The 17023-nt window shown below is 40.5% G+C and overlaps 1 protein-coding gene across 1 annotated transcript; it reads left to right on the top strand.

Annotated features, from left to right (window-relative positions):
• Positions 1-7733: 7733 nt before the first annotated feature.
• On the top strand, positions 7734-16607 carry alkbh8 (alkB homolog 8, tRNA methyltransferase). The gene is made up of 12 exons (XM_004075743.5): positions 7734-7909; positions 8050-8183; positions 9629-9729; positions 9819-9950; positions 10163-10258; positions 10389-10493; positions 10809-10879; positions 11596-11702; positions 11822-11976; positions 12399-12664; positions 15174-15323; positions 15841-16607. The coding sequence occupies exons 1-12, from the start codon at positions 7781-7783 to the stop codon at positions 16480-16482; spliced, it is 2088 nt and encodes a 695-aa protein (XP_004075791.1). The 5' UTR covers positions 7734-7780; the 3' UTR covers positions 16483-16607.
• Positions 16608-17023: the final 416 nt, after the last annotated feature.

Below are 17023 nucleotides of genomic sequence, written 5' to 3'. Positions count from 1 at the left end.
CCTCTGAAGCATCCAGTGTTTGGTGCTGCTCCTAAAGTAGCCGTCCTCAGCGGACCGCCCTTTGCTCACATACTGCTCGTGTCACGGGGCAACAGAGTCATTTTTCCACCATCTCATCTTGTGGAGTTTCTCTTCATACAAAACTAGGCTGAGCCTCCCTCCTCACACAAAACAAAGTGGAGTTATTTTTACAACATGATGGGTGTACTTAGGTTACAGTTGCTCCACAATACTTTCTCATTTGTATCATCTGATGGATGTCGGAAACTCTGACCACAACACAGTGAGGATCTATGCAGACGCGAACAGCAGGGCAAGAACTTAAAATGTGGTTTGATGTCTTAAAAAAAGGGGCAAACGTATTTTTCCATTGTATTTGTTTAAAGCTCAAAAAGAATATACTTTGATTTTCTAATCAAGTCATCATCATACAAAGTTTGATCTATGTATAAGTATTTCTTTAGTTTGTCTTTTTAGGCATATATAATTATATTTATGGAAGTGAAACCGAAAGTAAAGTAAATGTGGACAAATTGGTTGTGTCCGAATTCCTTCACTACTGAGTCCACTATAGTGAGTTTGCCATTATGTCATGGGGTATGTCCGAATTCCCATCCTAACCCCTATATAATGCACTCTAAAGTGTGTTTGCCATTTTGTAGTGCTGTTCAAATCTACAGTTCCAAAATTAAGTGCCCTGGAAATTTCACCCAGGAGTCTCTGCGAAAAACCAGTGTGCATCGATGATCACTAGATCGGCGACTATAGACCACAATGCATTGCGTCGAAACATTTCTTACCAACAAAATGTATTGAAATGTATTTGTTTTATAAACCATCAACGTTTTTATCTTCAGAAGACAGTGGACTCATAAATAATCGTCGCATTTTAATTCGATTTTATCTTCATTAAATCAATGACATAACCGCAGTTTAAAAAAAAAAGTAGTGAGCATGGTGTCCGAATCGCTTTATATTATATTTGCTATATAGTGCAGCACTATATAGTCTTTTTTTTAGTAATTATGGATTAACGTTGACCTTAACGTTAGCGCTGCACGCTGGGGTGAAGAGGGTCAAGGCCGCATATGCTCAGAGGATTCAGGGACACTTTACGTCCAATAACCTCCGGAGTATGTGGAAGGGCATTAAGTGCATCACAGACTACAACACCAGAGATGCACAATGCCCCCAGGACCCCTCTCTACCAGACGCACTCAACCTTTTCTACTGCCGCTTTGAGGACTCCAACACCGCCCCCCCCAGCACCAGACTCACCATCCCACCTGGCGAAGAGCCTTTCAGCGTGACGCCCGCTGAGGTGAGGAGGACCCTCCAGAGGATCAACCCTCACAAAGCTGCTGGACCCGACAACATCCCTGGACGGGTGCTGAAGGACTGTGCACACCAGCTCACAGAGGTGCTGACAGACATTTTCAACACCTCCCTGAAGCAGGCAGTGGTCCCCACCTGCCTGAAAACCACCATCATCATTCCAATCCCCAAAACATCCTCAGTAACGGGCCTGAATGACTATTCCATCATAGAATCCATTGATGTCACCAAGGACCTGCACCAATATGCTAACAGGTCAAACCGAACCACAGAGGGTGCCATCTCCTCTGTGGTCCACACAACCCTCACCCACCTAGAGAACAAGAACTCGTACGTTCGGCTGCTGTTCGTGGACTTCACATCAGCCTTTAACACCATCATCCCACAGACCCTGATCCAAAAACTACACTCATTCGGACTGAGCCCCACTCTGTGCAACTGGGTCTTGGACTTCCTGACGGACAGACCACAGTCTGTGAAGATCCGCACAATCTTCTCTTCCCCGATCACCCTCAGCACGGGCTCCCCCCCAGGGCTGTGTGCTAAGCCCCCTCCTGTTCACCCTGCTCACGCATGACTGCACAGCGAGTCACTTCAGCTGTCTGATTGTGAAGTTTGCGGATGACACAGCCGTGGTTGGACGCATCACCAGCAATGATGAGTCTGACGACAGGCAGGAGGTGGAACATCTGGAGGGCTGGTGCAGAGACAACAACGTCTGCATCAATGTGAAGAAGACCAAGGAGATGATCGTGGACTTCAGGAAGGACAGACCCCCCTCCCCCCATTCACATCAGAGGGGCCGTGGTGGAAGTGGTTTCCAGCTTCAGCTATCTGGGCATGTGCATCTCCAACGACCTTACATGGAGCACCAACACCTCCTGCCTGGTCAAAAAGGCACATCAGCGCCTCTATTTCCTGAGGAGGCTCAGGCGTGCTGGGATGGGGATCGCAGTCCTGACCTCCTTCTGCAGGTGTGTGGTGGAGAGCGTCCTGTCCTCCTGCAAACAGTGGTTAAAGCTGCACTGAGGACAGAGGGCTGCAGCCTGCCGACCACCACTGATATCTTTGAGACCAGATGCAGGAAACGAGCCTCCTGCATCTTGAAAGACCCCACTCACACCTCACACCCTCTGTTTTCCCTGCTCCCCTCAGGCAGGAGGCTAAGGAGCAAAAAGAGTAGGACCACCAGACTGAGGAACAGTTTCTTTCCTGAAGCAGTCAGACTGCTTAACTCGAGTTGATCACTGTAACCCTCTCAACCCCATGGACAACTTGCTAAATCTCAAGTGCAAAATCGTAGGACTGTGCAATACTATAATATATTCTCCTCTGTGAAATTTTGTAACATATTCTCCACTGTGCAATACTCAATGGGAACCATACCAAATCATATTGATAGTTACTTATTCGTGTCTTCTCACTGTAAACGGCTGGCCCGGGACCAGAGAAGCTAATTGTGTTTTATCACTGTGATAAAATGACAATAAAGATTCCTGATTCCTGACTCCTGATTATGGTGGGAATTTGGACACATTCCTTGTTTCTGAATCTACAGTTCCAAAATCCAGTGCCCTGGAAATTTTTCCAGAAGTCTGAAAAAAACCAGTGTGCATCGATGCTCACTAGATCGGCGGATATAGACCACAATACATTGCGCTTGAACTTTTTGTAAGTAAGTAAATGTAATTTTTACAAATCATCCAAGTTTTCATCATCAGAACACAGTTTGAAATGTTCAAATTTATAAGGTTTATTAGGTTTTTACTTCAGGAAATACTTTCAGAGCTCAATAACCACAAAAGGTTGATCAAAATACTTTCATTCTATAAACCTACTGTAAAATTATAAGTAAATTAAAAAAAGGAAACTTTTTTACTGAGCAGGATTACCATTGCAACAACACATCATCAGTTGGTTAAAACTAACCTGTCTCACGACGGTTAGTTAAAAAAAAAAAAGGAAACTTTTTTTAACATGAAAATGATGTGTTTTTTGTATTTGTTGCGTTTTCCTTCACTGTCCAATGTAAATGCTGCCGACCACACCGCATCAGTCTGCTCCAACTCAGGATTTCTGGCCTCCAGTCCTTCTAAACCTGCTGTATAGCCCATTACTTGGTCCACGTTTTCTGCCCTGCAGTGCATTATTATTCCACTAGGGGCAGTAGAAGGGCTTTTCCTGCCTATTTCAAAACAGCTGCTTTCATTAAAATCTCAAAAACACTTTTAGCGGGAAACGTTTAGCTAATTTTCAAAACGGTATGGTGAGAATAACTCATCTATTGTTATTTGTGTTTTTAAATGAATACTGTAAAGAATGAAAATTTGTTAATTATTAATTCTTTATAATAAAGTTACACCATGTTAAAAATGTCTGGATCAAATTTAACACAGTGGGCAAATAAGGTCCTTTTTTCCTGTATTTTTGCATCTTAAACTAACACTGTTGTGAGCATAACCTTATACCAAACCACCCAACATATCATAATGTCAAAAAACAGTATTGCTAATCATTTTTTGTGGATTTCATCAGAGTTTTAAAAACATCTTAATCCAAAACATTTGCATTTTCTGTCACTTCTCTGATATTGGGATTTCCGGGGATACATTTGTGGCGGACAGATGGATCAAGCTTGGAAATGAAGCCATATTGTGACAAATTCAATTCAATTCAATTCAATTTTATTTGTATAGCCCAGATTCACAACAACAGTCGTCTCGATGTGCTTCGTATCAGCAATTGAAAAAGTAGAACATAAAATCAAAAGGATCATGAATAGATAGAATTCAATAAAAAAATACTAAATTGAACAAACTAAACAGACTAAACTAAACTGGACATCCCTGTGAATGTGAAGTTAGAGTGAAAAAAATGAACAAATGACAACAGGATTCTCTTATAAAATGTTGAGTGGGACTTTTTTCCATTCTTTGTTCTGTAGTCTAGTTTGTTACCTTTTACTTTGTTGTTAAGCAGGCTCTGAGAAAAGAGCTTTGACAGGTCCTGCCAACAAAGTTCTCAGCTCATCTCACACTTGACAGCTGCGAAGAACCATGTTGTCTCTGCACAAGTGTTAACCCCCACCTTCTCCTGCACACACACACAAACACAACACACACAGGGACCACAGGATGACAAAGCACCAAAGCAGCTGCCGTGAACCTTGCCATGAAAGGATTCCAGGGTTATTCCCAGAGGATTTAGTCGATCAAAACGTCTGCAGGGTCATTCCACCGTTGCTCTGCCAACCTGAGATTGGTGGTTAACATCCAGGGATACCTACTGCCATGGAGATCCGGTGGAAGGCAATTGAATAATACAAGTCAGGCCGTGCAGGCATGTGGGAGCAGAATTAACCGCTCTGACAGCTGGGAGTGTTTAAGATAGACAGGTTTTGGCAGGATTGATCCCTAAATTGGTGGACAGACAGAGGGTGTCAACAAGGCCTCAGGGACACCATTCCACTCATTCTGGGATGCTTTGTGTGGGTTTGTGCTGCTCTGTTGGTGTTTGTTTTGTTCCTGTTTACAATCCTTGACCTTGTTGGAAGCAGCTGTCCTGTTTTGGGCCAAAACCACATTCCACTGAAGCACTAAAGGTTGATTAAAGCTCAGGATTATGTATGAAACTCGTAACTGGTAAGGTTAGGGTTCAAGTCCAGCTTTACACTAAGAATGAAAGCCAAAGCAGAGTCTGAATGACAGTGTGTTGAGTTGGATTCAAGAGAATGTCCACATATTTAAACAGACATTTTTCACTAGGTTTTATAAAAGTTTCATAAGGAAAACAAAGTTATAAACTGTATATTTTCCAAGTTTTGCAATTGTTTTATAACACTTAATGGGGTGGTTCATTCCTTTAGATAAATCCAGGGTTGATACAAGTTATTCAAAGATCCACTACAATAAAAACAGTGTATTTTTGGTGATTTTTAACATATTCTTGAAGCATTTTCCTCATGATGATTAGGATTTCTTCATTCAAATTGTTGTGAAAAAGGAACAGATGAAAAAAATGACATTTGAAAATGAGCTTTATTGTGTTGTAGAAAATACACTGGGCTGGCCACAAGCTCTCTGCAGAAACAACGTTCTGGTAAATGACACAGTGTTTTTGATTTTTACTAAAAACGGCACAACCATGATTAACAGACCACTGGGAACGATGAAAACCTTAACATAAATGACACCGTAACTCAAAGAGAAGAAAACAAAATAAAAAAAAAGGATTGATCCTCATATTTAAAGCAGTCAGAAGTGTGTTTGTTCTCAAAAAACTTAAAAAATCTTTCTGTTAGTATTTTTACTTCTCTCTGTCTTTAATTTCCTTTTAAAAATAACCAACACCAATGTGTGAATTTACGTCTTGTCATTCAGGAAAAGCACTTTTTTTGGCACTTAAAGCCCATTCTTCATGCAAATGTAATGTATCTGGATTATTCATTCACTCCTCATTCATTCTTGTTGATGTAAGCTACTGATGTAGCCACAGCTGCCCTGGGGTGGACTGCCAAAGGCATTCATACACATTCACACACCAGTGGAGCTACACTGGAGGCAGCGAGGGTTAGGTGTCTTGCCCAAGAACACAACAGCAGTTGACTGGGGAGCAGGGATTGAACTGCCGACCGTTCGATCACTGGACGACCTGCTCGACCGCCTGAGCCACTGCCGCCCAATGTGGGTGAAGGCAGGGCGGATTCTGGACAGGTCGCCAGTTTGTCGCAGAGCCACAATCACACATCTATGCACACCTAGGGACAATTTGCAGTAACCAATTAACCTACGAAGCATGTTTTTGGGCGACGGGAGGAAGCAGAGAAAACCTACGCATGCACGGGGAGAACATGCAAACTCCACCCAGAAACACCACTGGTCTTCTGTTGCAGGTCCCCCAGCTGGGCCTTGAACTGGGGCCTTCTTGCAGTGAGGCAAGAGCGCTAACTACTGCGTTTGCACAGCTACGTGAAAAAAAGGTCCAGGGCTTCCTTTTTCCTACCTACACCTTCATCCAACTCATTAAGATAATCAGAATTCAGGGCAGAAAATTAAAAAAGAATGCAAAATTCTCACCACTATATATCTCCAACAAAAGGCAGACAATCAAAAAGACAATTGGATGTCCTTTTTAAAAAGGATCTGATTTAAGTGATCTTTGTTAGCTGAAGAGAAAATCAAGTGCTAACTTATTTGAGTGTTCGTTAAGGTTTTTACAAAATCAGAGAATCAAGTTTAGTTTTATAGCTGAATTGGTTAAAACACACAAAAATAACTGTGCACTTGAATCTTTCTAAATCTTCACAAAAAAGCTAGAAGTACTAACAACTTTCTAACTAATGCCCAATCATTTATGGAGGATTCAAAATAACTCAGAATAAGTATTTCCTGTATTATCATTGTATGCAAGATGAAATTATGATGCTCCTGAGATGTTAAAAAGAATGTATAAAAGCCACGATTAGAAATAAAAATAAATTGTAAATGTTACATTTATAATTTATTTTTATTTCTAATCGTGGCTTTTATACATTGTAAAAAAAATCTAAAATACATAAAATATATAATGCATATAAATAACCATATAAACGTCATGTCACATGTTGATTTAGAGTAAGTAATTTTTTATTATTATTTTTTTCTTTATGAACAAAATATTACATTTTTTTGACTGCCTACATTTAAAAAAAAAGCAGCTTTGGCCACGATGATACTCCCCTGTGTGTTTTTCAAACTAAAACTTTTCAAAAATGTTAAATTAAAATTAAGACATGAAGGGCTCCAACAACCGACAGTCTCTGTTTGATGTTGAGCTGTTTGAGTCCCTAAAAGGAAAACACCAACATGCAGCCTGGTCTGGTTCAAAAAGACTGCAAAACTGCTCATCTAAGTAATTAGACTCATAAAAGCCAGACATTTCAAGTCAGAATTTAAGTTAACAGAATTTAAGTGAAGTAGTACTTCTTTTATTAAGTATACTTGTTTAGCAAGTTTACTATAGACCATGTAGGAGTAGTGTAGGAAGTATACCAACTGAATACTTCTTCAGACTAAATAGGAACATTTTTAAGTTTACACTAAATTACATAAAAATTTAAATTAAAGTATACTACTTCACGCTTAAATAGACTACTTTTTGCTGAGGGGAAAAAAATGAAGTATGATCAGTGTTTTCAATAACTAGAAAATATGTTAACTCCTACGTTTGTGGTACTGAGTTTGTTTAATGCGTAACATAAAGTAATACTTTTTGGACAAAAGTAAGTAACATGTAAGTTTATATTTCTTGAAAGTAACTGGAACAAAAATTCTTTAAAAAAAATCTTTTTTAACACAACAATGTAAATCCCAGACGTCTTCAGGCCTTTTTATATGTAATACGTCATCATCCGGAACCTTATTCTTCCAATGCGTGCGTCGCACGGACACTTTTAGTGGACGGGACCATGAAGTCCGATCTGTCAACAGAGAGCAGAAAAAGTAAAGAGGAAAAGAAAGTGTTACGAAAACAGCTTAAAGCCAGTCACACTCTTTTAAAGCATGAAGGCGTCTGTACAACACCGCAACCAACCAAGGTAAGCTAAAGATAACTTCAATCAAAGCGGATATAAAAAAACGTTTCTGATCCACCTGTCGTGTCAGTCTATCGTAAACATAGTTTGTTTTTGTTTAGTGTCTATATTTTTTTAAACGTTGCTCCGTATAAATTGTGCAGAGTTTGGTGATCGCAAACGGCGGTCTGGGGAATGGCGTCAGTCGAGAGGAGCTGACTGCAGTGCTGCAGGAGATGGGAGAGGTGGAGAAGTTGTTGATGCCTCCACACAAACCCTACGCCTTTGTCACCTTCAGGTACACTCAACATCCCTCTCAGAGGAAACATGCCCCCCTACCTGCCAGTCAGAAGAAACCTTCTGTCTCTAGGTTTCTTTAAAAGTCACATGCATCATAAGAGCAAGTATTTTTACATGTTTCTAAAGTAAAAGGGGTTCATTTTAAAACGATAACATTTGTAATAAATAATATATACAGTATCGATGCAAATAATTTAAAAATAGATTTAATATTCAAGATAATTTATGAAATTGAAACCTAGAAAAAAATATTTCATAATCGTATTTCTGATCATATTTTTTGACTTTTTTTTTATTTGGCTTTCAACAAAATCAATTTCCTTCATTTATGTATTAAGATGTTTAATTTGGTTTTAGATACAAGCATTCAATTCTTACGGAACTGAATATTATACATCTTCTACTATGATATTATTTTTTTAACTGATTCTCAGTCATTCTTAAGAATTACTAATTTACTGTGTAAATGTCTTCAAAAATAGGAAAGTAAGAACGCTATAAAACTCGTAGATTGTTTATCTGTTTATGTAAACTATAGCACTTTTTTTCTTGTCACATTTTCTTTTCATTTTGTTGGTTTTTATAACTTAAAATGTATTAATTTGGGTCTTTTTTCCACTGCATTTGGATTCATTTGTTTTTTGGGAGGTAATAATGGTTGCCATATAGTTTGGGATTTTGAACGACTACATGTTCTGTGACTGGATTTGTCAATAAAGGAAAAAAAAACCATGAGCCAAATGAAAACGGGAGGCCATGCAAAAGCAGCTCCAGAATAAATTCTAGGCAAGAAAGTCAGGCAGGTGTTCCAGAGGCAAACACAACCAATTTACAGAAACACCTGTCAATTTGGAAAATGACAACAAAAGAAGAAAAAAAAATGAAAATACGAACAACAAGCTTGAGATGTTTGATTGACTTACAAGAAGAGAGAGACATTCTTAAGCCTTAGACAACCTCACAAATCATGCTCTTATTTTGTAGTAATGGGTCTGTGAACTGGGTTATTAACCGTAATCGTCACACAATGTTATAACTCATTTGAACTGACTGTAAGATTGTGTATGTGTCTGCATGGTTGAAGTTATCATTGCGTTTGTATGTTGCTAGTAAATTAAAATAAAGGTGGAAATTGTGTTTTATTTTATAAAATGAGTGGGATTCTTTAATAAAATTATTTTATATCACCAAATACTTTAGAAAAAGTATTTGTGCAGGTACTCCAGAAAAACTAAGCAGTCTGATTCAGTGTTATTAACCTTTTTCCCACTTAAAAAAGCAAAAGTCTATTTCTGAAATCTACCTGTTCATAGTTTTGTAATGCTGCAGATGCAGTTGGAGGAGCACCAAACTGCTGTTAAACGTTAGCTGCATCCTCGTTTGGAGCATGGAACTGTGGGCACAGATGTTGGTGTTGACCTCAGACTCTCATCCTGTTTCCAGATCTGAAGATGGCGCTCGGAAAGCTCACGCCAACCTTAATGGGTGGAAGTTGCAGTGTGGCGAGAGCAGCATCACACTGTACCTCAGTTACGTCGACTCAGGTGCTTGTCCCTTAAACAGCCTCTTAAAACCACCTTAAAAATTCCTCTTCATCATAACTATTTGTTCTACTCTCCATGTCCATCCACAGTAAAGTGTAAAGAGGGAGCATCTGTCCCTCTGCCAGAAGGTTTGGCCTTGGTGGAACATTTTGTGTCTCCAGAGGAAGAAGCACAGCTGCTCAATGTGATTGACTGGTCACCCACTCAAGGTGACGTCACTGGTAAACATATGTCCTTTTTTACTGTGAAAATGTTCCTAATCTCCTGTTTTTCCTGTGAAATGATTCACTTTTTACGTGTGCTTTTGAGCTTCAAGTATTGTACTAGAATGTAATTGGTTGACCTCTTATACTTGTTTATTTTTTTAATTAAAAGATAAAATCTGTTTGCACTTTCGTTTCTCTTTATGGATAAAGTTACAAATGTTTTTCAGCTCAAAAGTCCTTGAAACACAGACGAGTGAAACATTACGGTTTTGAATTTCGCTATGACATCAACAACGTGGACAAAGACAAACCGTTAGCTGCAGGTACAACTGCTATTTATTTGACAAAAACACTGTTTATTTCAGAGAAATTTCACAGATTAAAACCAGAGATTTATTGGGATTTTCACCGTTTTTATGGTGTGTGTTTGTGTTCATGTGTATGTGTCTCCAGGCCTTCCAGATGAGTGTGTACCCATTCTGCAGCGTTGTGTGGAGCAGGGACACACTAACGTCCTTCCTGATCAGCTGACTGTGAACCAGTATGAGTCTGGACAGGGTGAGTGACAGCAGTTTGATGATGTTACACACATTTTCTAAAAAAAATGGTAATGTTCAGATGTTAAAAAACCTTTTGGAATCTCTGGTTTTTCTATAAATGTTTTTTTTTTCAAAATGGTATTAATTAATGTGCAAACCTCACAGACTCTGGGTGAATTAAAGCATTGTTTTCCACATTAGCTACTCTGTGTTGAACTATTTATGACCGTTTTCCTATGCTCGGCAGGAACAAACAGCAGCTATGGCTTCTGTTCTTAGACCGACCTTCACAGATGTAGTTGTTTCATCTGACATGAAATTCCTTTTTTTTCAGGCATCCCCCCCCATGTGGACACTCATTCTGCCTTTGAAGACACCATCCTGTCTCTGAGTCTGGGCGCAAAAGTAAGGAGGCAGGGTTGCATTTCCCCTCTCACACCATTATTAAACCTTTTTTTTTTTTTGGGTGGTGTTGTGAGTCTGGTTCCATTTCTGGGTGGTGAAGCAAAAGGTTGTGTATCTCGTCTGGCTTGCTGCAGACTGGAGGGAGGGTTCAATTTCTGGAAACGCGACAGTGACCTGGATTTGGTTGCTTCACCTGGAAATTCAGCATGGAGAAGATGACGTCTCCTCCATGTTTTATATTTGTGTTCCACCTCTTCACCGTCACAGCTTTGCTTTATTTTATTGAGGTTTTACTTGTTCCTCTTCTCAGTGAAGTTGAGATGTTGTCTCTGAGCATTTTTGGTGCGTTGATGCTGACCTGCTTCTGTTCTTAACACCTCGTCCTGGGTTCCTGCCCTTTCAGCCTTCTTAGACGTTTGTGGCATGCAGACAACTCCATGTTTGTCTAATCTGCCTCATTGGTTCCATAATCCTCGTTGGTTGCTTAAACTCTGCATAACAAAGGCTGCATTCATGTGTCTGGATGGTTCGAGCAGCAGTTGGACGTCTGTCCTCACATCTCTGTGCTTCTCTGGATTGTCCAGACCAGCTGGAAAGCTTCTGCTTTACTGTTGGTCTCTTTTTGAAATGAGGAACTTCTGGATTCTTATTCCTCCTGCTGGGATAAAGCGCTTTGATTTACCATTTGCCCTGCTTTGTTTTGCCCCTCCCCACAGACTGTGATGGAATTCCGGCACCCCGATGGCCGTGTTGCTGCTGTGGTGTTGCCGGAACGGAGCCTCCTGGTGATGAAGGGGGAGAGCAGATACCTCTGGAGCCACGGGTGAGCAGGATGGTGTCCTCTGAACTTCACGAGGTTCCTGCAGGTTTCCTCGTGTGCAGAAGTGAAGCTGTAGGTTTGTGGGGGTCTCATAACCACAAAGGCGTGGTATTCTGTGTTAGGATCACGCCCCGGAAGGTTGACATGGTCCCAGCAGAGGCGCCACGAGCCGATGCTCCCACGGAACCTGGCATCCAAAGCAACCTGACTCTAAGCAGGAGAGGAACTCGCACTTCCTTCACTTTCCGGAAGATCAGACATGAACCCTGTCACTGTGGTGAGTGTTGCAAACGCAGAAACCTGCCTTTAACACCTTTTACAACACTTTTACAACACTCTGACTCCTTTTTTGAGGGCAATATGGGAGCAAGTTGTTAATTCGTGGTTTGATTTGCCCTCAGGTGTTCTGTCTGATCCACAGCACCTGCAGGGCTTTTCTGCTTTAATATCTTGAAGCAGATCTCATTTTTTTGAGTTTTGTTTCACGTTTGAAGGTTTTAAGGTTTCAAAAGTAAAAATGGAAAAGATCTTCCGTTATGAGTTTAGCAGAAAAGCGTTTTCTCGTGGGTTGGTTTGGGGTTCGGTTTGGTTGCAGAGCTTTCAAACTTCTTTTTGTCAACTTCAAAAGTATTGCTGTATGAAAAGGCTTTATGTTTTCAGTTTAGTGCAGCTAATGGGATTTTGTTCTCTGTTCTCCAGCCTTCCCGTCTGCCTGCGACAGTCAAGGCGCACCCTCGCCATCGCCTGGCCCCTCCCTCCCCTCCTGCCCCGCGGATGCAGCCCGTTTGGAGGAGGAGTATGTACACCGCGTTTACAGCACCATCGCCTCCCACTTCAGTGACACTCGCCACACCCCCTGGCCACGCGTGTGCCACTTTCTGTCCTCGCTGCCGTCTGGCAGCGTTCTGGCGGATGTGGGCTGCGGAAACGGGAAATACCTGGGCGTGAACGCCGATTTAGTCACTGTGAGTAGAAGAACATTTAGCAAAATTATTTGATGCTTCAAATTTGACATTTTCATCTCTCTCTGAAAGACTCAGTGGCCTTGTGGTAGAGTGTCCACCCTGAGACTAGAAGTTGTGAATTCAAATCAATAGTTGAATCATACAGAGATTTATAAAAATCTGATCCAATGCCTCCCTGTTTGACACTAAGGGGTTGGATTGTGTTTGAGCCTGCAGCTCACTGCTCCCCCAGGGGAGGGGTCATGTGCAGAGAACAAATGTGGCACACCCAGGTATGCAACAACTGATGGGATTCTAACTTTAGCTTTAAAAGTCTTAATGTGTAGATGTAAGTTCTAAGGGTTCCTCACAGTCAAATTTTACCTGAAGGTTCTACTTCAGGATTTCCTTCAAGAAGCCGTGCCCTGGGCTCACACTGCATCCAGTCCAGCTCTGGTGCGGCCGCCGGAGTCTTTAGGTAGCTGGAAAAGTGCGGGAGGCACTCCCACGGCTTCTCCAAGCGAGCTGGAGCATTTTTTTGCAAAGTTGAGGCAAATGAAACAACCTAAACCGGAAATCATGCGAGCGAGTGGAAAGTGCATCCGGCGCATTTTTCAAAATAAAACCCTTTTTTCCGCTGTTTCCACCGTGGTGTAAGCATTACGTCATTTCCGCTGACATGGGGCCACAAAGGGTGTGATAGAGCATCATAGTGGTCGTTTAACACCATAGACGACGAGAGGCTGATCACAGAGGTCCAGAACTACCCCATCCTTTATGATACTGCACATCCTTTTTAAAAGGAGCCTGGGCTGCAGCAGGAATGCAGCCATCCGTAGCCAATGTTACTCATCTGCTTCTCATTTTCCAGTATGATGGTGTCCCACATCATAACACTCCCTCCACTCACAGACGCTCCTCCATTGCTGCAGCAAACAGGACAGTGCTTCTTCTCTGCACTCTGACTTCCTCTTCTGGGCAAAATGTTGCTCATACATAATGAACTGAACGTTCCTGCACATATTCAAGTTTCAGTGTAAGACACCTGACAGGAAACTGTAGTCTTCTCTCTGTGCCGACTCAGGTGAATTTCTAAACCCCCACTCCGATCATCTTCTGATCTATTTTGTAAGCATTACCAGAGGTCTATTAATTATGATCATGATGTTTTTAATCAAAATACCTGTGTCGTTTTGTAGGACATAGTTTCTGCAGAACAGCAGCAGTTCAACAGGAATTCGCCTCTGAGCTGTTGGTGGGACTGTTAGCTTGCGCTGATATCCCATCAAGGCCTGGTTTACACTTTCTCCCGCTAGATTACGGCTCCTCGCAACGCCAACCTAACATGAGCCATGCAGAAAAAAGGCGAGCATTGTTGGAGCAATCGAGCCGTACAGTTTTGTGTCAAAGGGCAGCTCAGGCGAGGAAAATGATGACGTTAATGGATCTACTTGTCTACAAGTGGATGCATCAGAATGGAGCGGAGTAGGAAACTTGTGACCCGTCCAGCTTATTTTCTACCTCACAATTACGATTCTGATTCAGAATGATTTAAATAAAGAAATACTCAGAAATGCAATTTTGAAGTTTAATTTTTTTTTTATATTTGTCCTCCATCATCAGAAAAATGCTACAAGAACATGTTAAAAACACCAAAAACACTATTTTCACTGGAGGGGGTTTGATTAAATACTGCAGCTCTGCAGAAACGATTCCCTAGGCCTAGAAAAAGACAGTTTTTTTTATTTTGGGCTAAAAACAGCACCATCATAATTAATAGACCACTGGGAAGGATTTTACAAAAGATCAAAAGATGATTGGAGTGGGACTTTTAGTTAGGTGGTGAAAGGTTTTCTTAGAAGAAACAATGCAGTTGAACAGTTTTGTTGTATTTTGTAAAAGTTGTGTAGTTGTCCTGAATGACAAATACATCCATTCAACAACAGCTGTCACAGAGGTTTTTGGAGATCCCTGCTTTGATTACATCGCATTCATTAGCTTGGTTTCCATGGTAATTTCCTCATTTTCTGTTTACGTGTGCACATGGGGGATATTCATATTTGGGATCTGGGACGTGCATTTAAGCAGCTTATGCCGACTCCAGGCGTAGCTGTTATAAATCAACACTGAGAACATTGTGATTATGCAGGTCACACACCAATTTCCGAGGATAATTCCTCTTTTTTTTTCTATTTCCTCCTCCCCTGCTTTTCTCTGTTTAATCCTTTCCATTTTTGTCTCCTACAAAGCACCTCAGTGTCTTCAGCTGCCGTTTAGAATAAGATTCAATTTAAAACATGATTGTTTGTTCGGGTCCATTTGTGTTTACAGACATGGACAGAATGATTGGTATCACTCCAGTAATGAAAGAAAAATCATTTAAAGTAACTAAGACAACTAAACTAACTAAAAAAAATCCTTCTTTTGGTATTTGAAGTCATTTTTGTTCTTATTTCCTGCTTGTGTGTTCCTCTTACAGTTGTTGTGTCTTCAGCTGAAGCTTGTCTTTCTTGTGTCTATTTGCCTTCAGGTGGGTTGTGATCGCAGCACTGCTCTTGTTCAGATCTGCGCCGCGAGGGGTTATCATGCGTTTGTGTCAGACGCCCTCAGCGTTCCCCTGCGAACGGCGTCGTGTGACGCCTGCATTTCCATCGCGGTCATTCATCATTTTTCCACTGCGGTATGTTCTCCACATTTTCATACAAAGATGATTGACATGTGACAATCATTGCCTCTTTTTTTTGTTAGACCCACAAAGATCTGCAGACAATGAGTTATGTGGGAAAATGGCTTTAAAAAATACTAAAATCTCAGATGGAAAAAAAAAAAAATTCTATTAACTACAAAACGCCATCTTTGAGATGCAGCAGTAATTTTTCTCACATTATAATAACAAATGGTTCAAAATAGGTAATAAAACTATAGTTATTATTATTTTATGTTACATATAGCTATGACATTTTTATTGAGTGTGGAAAATATTTAAATTTGACAAAAGCTTAATAGTTTTTTAAATTACAATGAGGTTTGTTGGTCCAGCTAATGAATATTTCTATAAATGTTAAAGTTCCAAGTTTGTCTAGCCTTGATGTGCAACAAAGTTCCATTTTTATATTGTTTTGTTGTCAAATTTAGATTTTTTTAATCGAAAGTCTTGTTGAAATAATGAGTTTGAATGTTTTTCCTGTATTTACCAGGAGCGCCGACTGGCAGCAGTGAAGGAGCTGGTGAGACTTTTGAAGCCTGGAGGTCAGGCACTTATCTATGTTTGGGCTTTTGAACAAGAATACAACAAGCAGAAGTCCAAATACCTCAAGCAAATCTTCAAAGAAGACCATGGAGAGTTCAGTTCCACCAACTTACTGTCAGAAAAGAGCCAGAAATCCAGTGGAGAAAAAGTATCTGATCTTTCCTGCCACTTAGAAAACAGCCATAAACCTTCTGACATGCAAGGTGTTAGTAGAGTTCCTGATGCTCGCCTCAGTGTGCACACCAACCGCACAGCCTTTACTTCCCAGGATCTTTTGGTTCCCTGGCATCTTAAGGGAGGGAAATCGCAGCTAGAGGAAAACCCTGACTTAAGCTCCAGCCCCGACTCAAGCCTGGGGTCGGACTCAAACTCCTCCCAGCGTGCAGATGCTAAGCTGAGTCCAGCATTCCCTCAGGCTTCAGCTTCTGCTTTGAAACTGGAGAGTAGCACAGTTCCAGTTTTTCATCGCTATTACCATGTTTTCCAGCAGGGGGAGCTGGAGCATCTGTGTGCTCAGGTGTCTGGAGTCAAAGTGAAGAGCAGTTACCATGACCAGGGCAACTGGTGTGTTGTGTTGCAGAAGGAATGAATGCAGAAAGATATGTCTGTGCGAATAAAAACTTGGCAGAACAAAAAACAGAACAGTGAGACAAAATGAAAAGATGTTCTTGTTGAGATTTTAAGAGAAATTAATAAATGTAGATTTTTGAGAAACTGTCTTTTACAGGGCTTTGATATTTGTGACTCTTTTGTTCGTTTTTGCTTGTTGGTATTTCATATTTTAAAAATCATTTTATTTTTCTTTTATCTTTAAAAATTCAAGTCAAGTCAAGTTTATTTATAATGCGCTTTAAAAAAAAACCCAGCAGAGGCTGACTAAAACACTTAACAATGAAAGATTAAAAAAAAACAACAATCTAAAATAAACAACATAATAAAAAAGTAAGAAACATCAATAAAATCACCAACTCATACTGAGCTAAAAGACAGAGGGAAAAAGGGAGTTTTCAACTTGGATTTAAAATCATTCAATAAATGAAAAAGAAACACATCTAAGTGATTTTTGGTCTCCTTTTAAGTTCAGTTTGTGCTTTGAAATTATCAGGGACTTTAAATTGAGAGCAGCCAGC

Source organism: Oryzias latipes, chromosome 13, assembly GCF_053564925.1.
Source record: "Oryzias latipes strain Hd-rR chromosome 13, Olatipes_Hd-rR_3.1".
Taxonomy (NCBI): domain Eukaryota; kingdom Metazoa; phylum Chordata; class Actinopteri; order Beloniformes; family Adrianichthyidae; genus Oryzias; species Oryzias latipes.
The sequence above is the reverse complement of the archived record's forward strand: the minus strand, read 5'-3'. Positions and strand labels throughout refer to the sequence as shown.